At 36.5% G+C, this 4997-nt stretch overlaps 1 protein-coding gene across 1 annotated transcript; it reads right to left on the bottom strand.

Moving 5' to 3' along the window:
* Positions 1-1125: 1125 nt before the first annotated feature.
* LOC136217152 (uncharacterized protein At5g41620) lies at positions 1126-4509 on the bottom strand. The gene is made up of 3 exons (XM_066003736.1): positions 3998-4509; positions 2722-2835; positions 1126-2566 (listed from the first exon to the last, which is right to left on the bottom strand). Exons 1-3 carry the CDS (start codon positions 4286-4288, stop codon positions 1349-1351), a joined length of 1623 nt encoding a protein of 540 aa, XP_065859808.1. The 5' UTR covers positions 4289-4509; the 3' UTR covers positions 1126-1348.
* Positions 4510-4997: the final 488 nt, after the last annotated feature.

The following is a 4997-nucleotide window of genomic DNA, read 5'->3' as shown; positions in this document are numbered from 1 at the left end:
ACCACTTTGTTGGATATATGTACTTTTTTTTGTTGGATATATGTACTTTGTTGGATATATGTAATAATTATGTGATATAAATATTTCATTCGGTTTAAAATAATTGTCACATTTGATCAGATTATACATATTAACGAAATGTGTCTGGTTGAAAACAGTAACCCCAATTGGAAAATCAAAAGCTAACAATGCAAAGTAGTAAGTACATCAATTCTTCTCCCTATGAAATTAAACAATACAACCATGACTCTCACAACAGGATCCATTTCAATTTCCAAGTCCATGGAGGGGGCTTAACCCATCCTAACCACTGGTCTTGCTTCTTAGAAGGTTTTCCTGCTAAGAATACACCATCATATCTCATTTAAGGGTTAAATAAGAAAACAAATTACATTGAAAACATAACATGATAAATATTATGAAACAAAATTTGTTTTCTCTAATAATTATTTTGAATAGGGGAGGTACCGTATAGCTTTATGATTTTACATATTCGAGACAATCAATAAATATTTGCCATTTGAGAGAAAATAAGTGAACTAATAGAATTGTGAGAGATTGTGAAACACCTGGTATATAATTCTGAGGAAAATTCTCGAACTTGCAAGTTTCATTAATTCTCTTATATGTTGTTCTTTGTTGCTTCAAACAAAGTCTTACCATCTTTCGTAAACGTATATACGAATTGGTCGAACCACATAAATTTAATAATATTGGTTCTCTAAAACTGGGAACATCGCTTTCAAACGGAAAGTCATCATCTAACTAACAATAATAAAAACTGGATATAGATTAGTGGATTATGAGGAAAGGGGCATTGTTTTGGCCAGTCCAATGAACAAGAAAAGCAGAGCATCTTTTGTTTGGTTGAAGCAGTGACGTGCTGTTCCTATCAGTGACAATGTCAATTTGTCAAAATCACTCAGTAAATAATTTGAACAATATCTATCCAAATGCACATCATCCTTTGTTTTTCATTTCACTGACAACAGAAAATGACACCACACAAAATTAGTCTCATTTCTTAAACGTGCATAACCTTTTCTTGAATTAACCAATGTATGCCAAGATTCAAGTCAGATTACAAAGTGAACACTAGGAAGGTTTAGTAACCTATGTTGCACGGAAACGGATACCCAGAAATGTTATTTCTAAGAAAAATTAGCTAGGAAACAGTACTAGAAACCAAAAAGAAACAAACGAGTAAAACTAACATGGATCTACTTAGATATATTAATTGCACAACAAAAAAGATTTACAAGGTAAACATCTTCAGATTGCCTACTGCTACTACTAAATTGTTCCCTAAAGAGGCTTCTTCTTTTGGTATAACTACTTCTCCCATCTCTTAAATGGAAGCCTTTGAACCAGAGGCTGTGGCCATCCGACGATGTTTTCGGCCCTCTAATCTTGCTTCTAGTAATTTTGCCTTCAAAGTGTTTTCCTTTACCCCACTAGGCAATTGCAAAGAAGATTCTGATCTAACAATTTCTGGAGATGCCGATTTGGACTTCCTCCTCCCTTGCTTTCGGCTTGCCTGATGAACATAAGAATCTCCATTCATGTTTTCTTCAGGATGAATTTTATCACCTTCAGATGATACTGATTGATTTCTGTTTAACTTAACTTGCACTTTAGATCTCCCTGTGTTCTGTGTTTTACTTTCACTCTTGTTTAGTTCGATACAGCGAATATCACTGTCAATAGAATCTTCTCCATCAGGGACATCTCGAGGTGCACTTCCGGCCTCATTTAATGGAAAGGATTCCCGCCTTGAGCAGTTGTTTATTGCCTCGTTAAGAAAGCTTCGACTTTTCCTCGATCCATTCGAGTGTCTAGCTCGGAGAAAGGTTTCTATATCAAGACTTAACTTGTCAACAATTGTATTCTTTTCGGTAACATCATTTTGTTGATTCTTTGATAGTCTCATTTGCATCCGCTCATCAAGCCATGCTTCTGAAATGTGTAGAACCAAGCGGTCTGGTTTTCCTCGACCAACATGATCCATGTCCGGTATTTGCCTTAGCGACCGCACCTCTTGCTCGTAATCTCTTATTCCCTCCGCAAATTCATCGCACAAATTTTCCAACAAAATACGTGCTTTCCTGTCTCTTTCAAGTTCTCTTAAAGCATTAGAGAATGCAGATTTTACTTGAGTGAGTTCTCGAGCTAGTTTCCGGTGCAGGCTTTCAGAATGCTTCCGCAACTTCCTCTCACCCTCTAGCTCTGCTCGTGCTGACTGAATAACAGCTTTGACATGATCTTGCTCCTTGTTTTTCCTGCTGACTTTATCCTCTGCAACTTGCAGCATTAAGCAATCCATATCCTGCCTGTTACTTTGTTTCTCTTTTAGCAACTCCCTTATTTGAGAATGAGAACGGTTCAATTCGACTTTTAAAGATTTTAGCAACGATATACTACAAGATTGATTTTCTTCAAGACTCCAGATTCGATTGAGCACTTTCCGCAGTTCTGATGATGTCTTAAGGCTATAACTTGGTTCACCCACCCTGCCCTTGAAATCCAAAGAATTAGTAGGAGATTGAACGAGGTTTAAAGGCACCACCTGCAAAGAAAGGTCACATACTAAGAAAGGTCACATGGCTAGTTAGATAGACTAATCATATATTTTTGATGGTGTCCTAGGAGGAATTCATATACTAATAAAAGAACGAAAATCCGAATAGAGTAAAATTGAAAGGAGATCCTTTTATTTATTACCTTCATTGAGCTAGAAGATAGGGGCTGCTGAGCATCTCTAGGTCTATCAGTTGATTTATGATGTTGGATCAATGAGTTAGAAACATGTCTTCTTGAGGAACTTGCATTTGGTGCCTGAAAATATCAAGGAACAAACAACTACTTGAAGCAAATAACATTCAAAGCTACATAAGGGGACTGTTACTGTCTACTGTCATGGTCAGGGGGGCAGAGAGGCTGCAAGCAGGGTACCTTGCACCCCCTGCTGCTGAAATCCACCTTGGGAGTGTTGGTAATTTCTAACATGATAATACAATTTACCAACACAACCAAACTGACACGATTATCATTTTTCTGGCATTTATATCACATATAATCATATGGAAAATATAAACATTACACAACACAATTTTGACATGATAACCCGAGTAAACACCCTAGTTCCTGGAAGCCTCCGATTAGAAAGAGGGTCTGGGATGCTGAGATTGCACCCCTGGATATGGGCTTTAGGCTGCGGCAGTGATCACCATAATTAACATCATACCTTATGATCAATCCTCATTTCCTTTGTTAGGTAGCAAATCCATTGCATACTATACTAGCTTATGAAATAACAAACAGTCTAATGTCTGAAATTCATATGAGAAGACCCAAACAACTATTGAATTCAAGCAACAACAGTGAAACATAGTACCCAAAAACCAGACATTCTATGCAACAACCCGGTTTGGAGTGACTGAACTCGGGTGTAAGGCTTGAGCGAAGGGCGGTCCTATAAAGGTCTAAATGAAGTGAATTTCAAATCGGAAATGGAATGTGTTTCTAAGCGAGACCAAGGAATGTGACTTGGGCAAAGTGCACAATATTTACCTCATATTAGACCAAATTGTTACATTGTAATTTGCAATCCCTTATGGTGGGAGGTTTTAGCATCAAATTAAAAAAAAATGTGGCAAAAATCCCCTCATGGACCAGAGTTATAGAATGGGTCATTATAACTAAAAAAAAAAAAAAACCTACTAAAGAAACACCAGAATGTTGCTGCATAACTGATACTAAACAAAGATGTCAATAATAAACATTTAGAAGAAACGATGAACAAGAAAGCAGCAAAAGGAAGGAGAACAACACTGAGCACAAGAGCATAGGAAAATTAGGCCATAACCAACCATCACTCAATTAAATCCCACAAAAAGCAAATGGAAATGACACTGTAAAAAAAAAAAAAAAAAATTCCTGAACCCCAACCACTAAAGGAAGTAAAAATGCCAAGAAGAAAGAAAGTAAATTTGTTAACCTGGTCAGGTGGGTTAAGAGGCTCTAAGCCTTTCTTCTTTTTCTTCTTCTTCTTCTTGTTTTGGCGGGGATTTGGAGTCAATTTAGGAGTTGGGAGATGAGGATGAATCTCCCAAAGAGTAGCACACAGCTTTCTAGCAGAGACGGAAGTAGCAATACTGGGCAATTCTTTACTGCTATGAAGCCTCCAAGTAATTGAGGGAGTAGTTGGTCCTCCTCTTACCATCCCAGCAGCTCCTTTCAATTTCATAGTCTGACCCTCCATTTCTTTGTGCTTTTCTTCTCTCTCCATATCCTTTCCAAATTTCAAACCCTCTTCTTTTTTCTGTGTTATCAGAAATAAAGGTTTGATTTTTCTCCTGTTCTTTTCTCTCTCTCTCTACAGCCGACTGGGTTTTCTTTTGTTTTAGAATATCTGGGATGAATACGTGGCTTTTGATGGAGTTGTTTTTCTTTCTGATACTGAATTCATTTATCTTTTTTGAAAAAAAATTAACTTTTGCACGCCGTGAAAACTGAATAACCTTAATTGAGATTACATGAACAGATAAAAACTAAAAATGTTATAGGACAAAGATTATAATTTGGGTGAAACTGAATTCAAGACCAGTAAAATCTGTCGGACACGACCAGTTCAAATGTTGGTGTCCATATAATATACTACTCTATACAATATTTAATGAACTAGCTTAGCTTTGTAGGATTTAGTTTTGCGCAATTACTTCATAATCGTGGGCCCTTTTCAAATTAACAACAATGAAATTAAATCAATTTCGATCGGGAGTGGGTGGCGGGAAGGGATGTCAATAGGGACAGAAATAAACTGAATCCTACATCAAAAATGAAGAGAAAGTGATTGAAGTTTATTAGTAAGATGTGAATCCAGTACATGTAAATGTGTTTTAAGATCATGAAATTCAATGTGTTGAATTTAGAAACAGACAATATCTACATAATGTATTTCTATTATTTGAAAAGAGATGTAGCCACATGTGTAATTA

Source organism: Euphorbia lathyris, chromosome 2, assembly GCF_963576675.1.
Source record: "Euphorbia lathyris chromosome 2, ddEupLath1.1, whole genome shotgun sequence".
In the NCBI taxonomy this organism is placed as follows: Eukaryota; Viridiplantae; Streptophyta; class Magnoliopsida; order Malpighiales; family Euphorbiaceae; genus Euphorbia; species Euphorbia lathyris.
The sequence above is the reverse complement of the archived record's forward strand: the minus strand, read 5'-3'. Positions and strand labels throughout refer to the sequence as shown.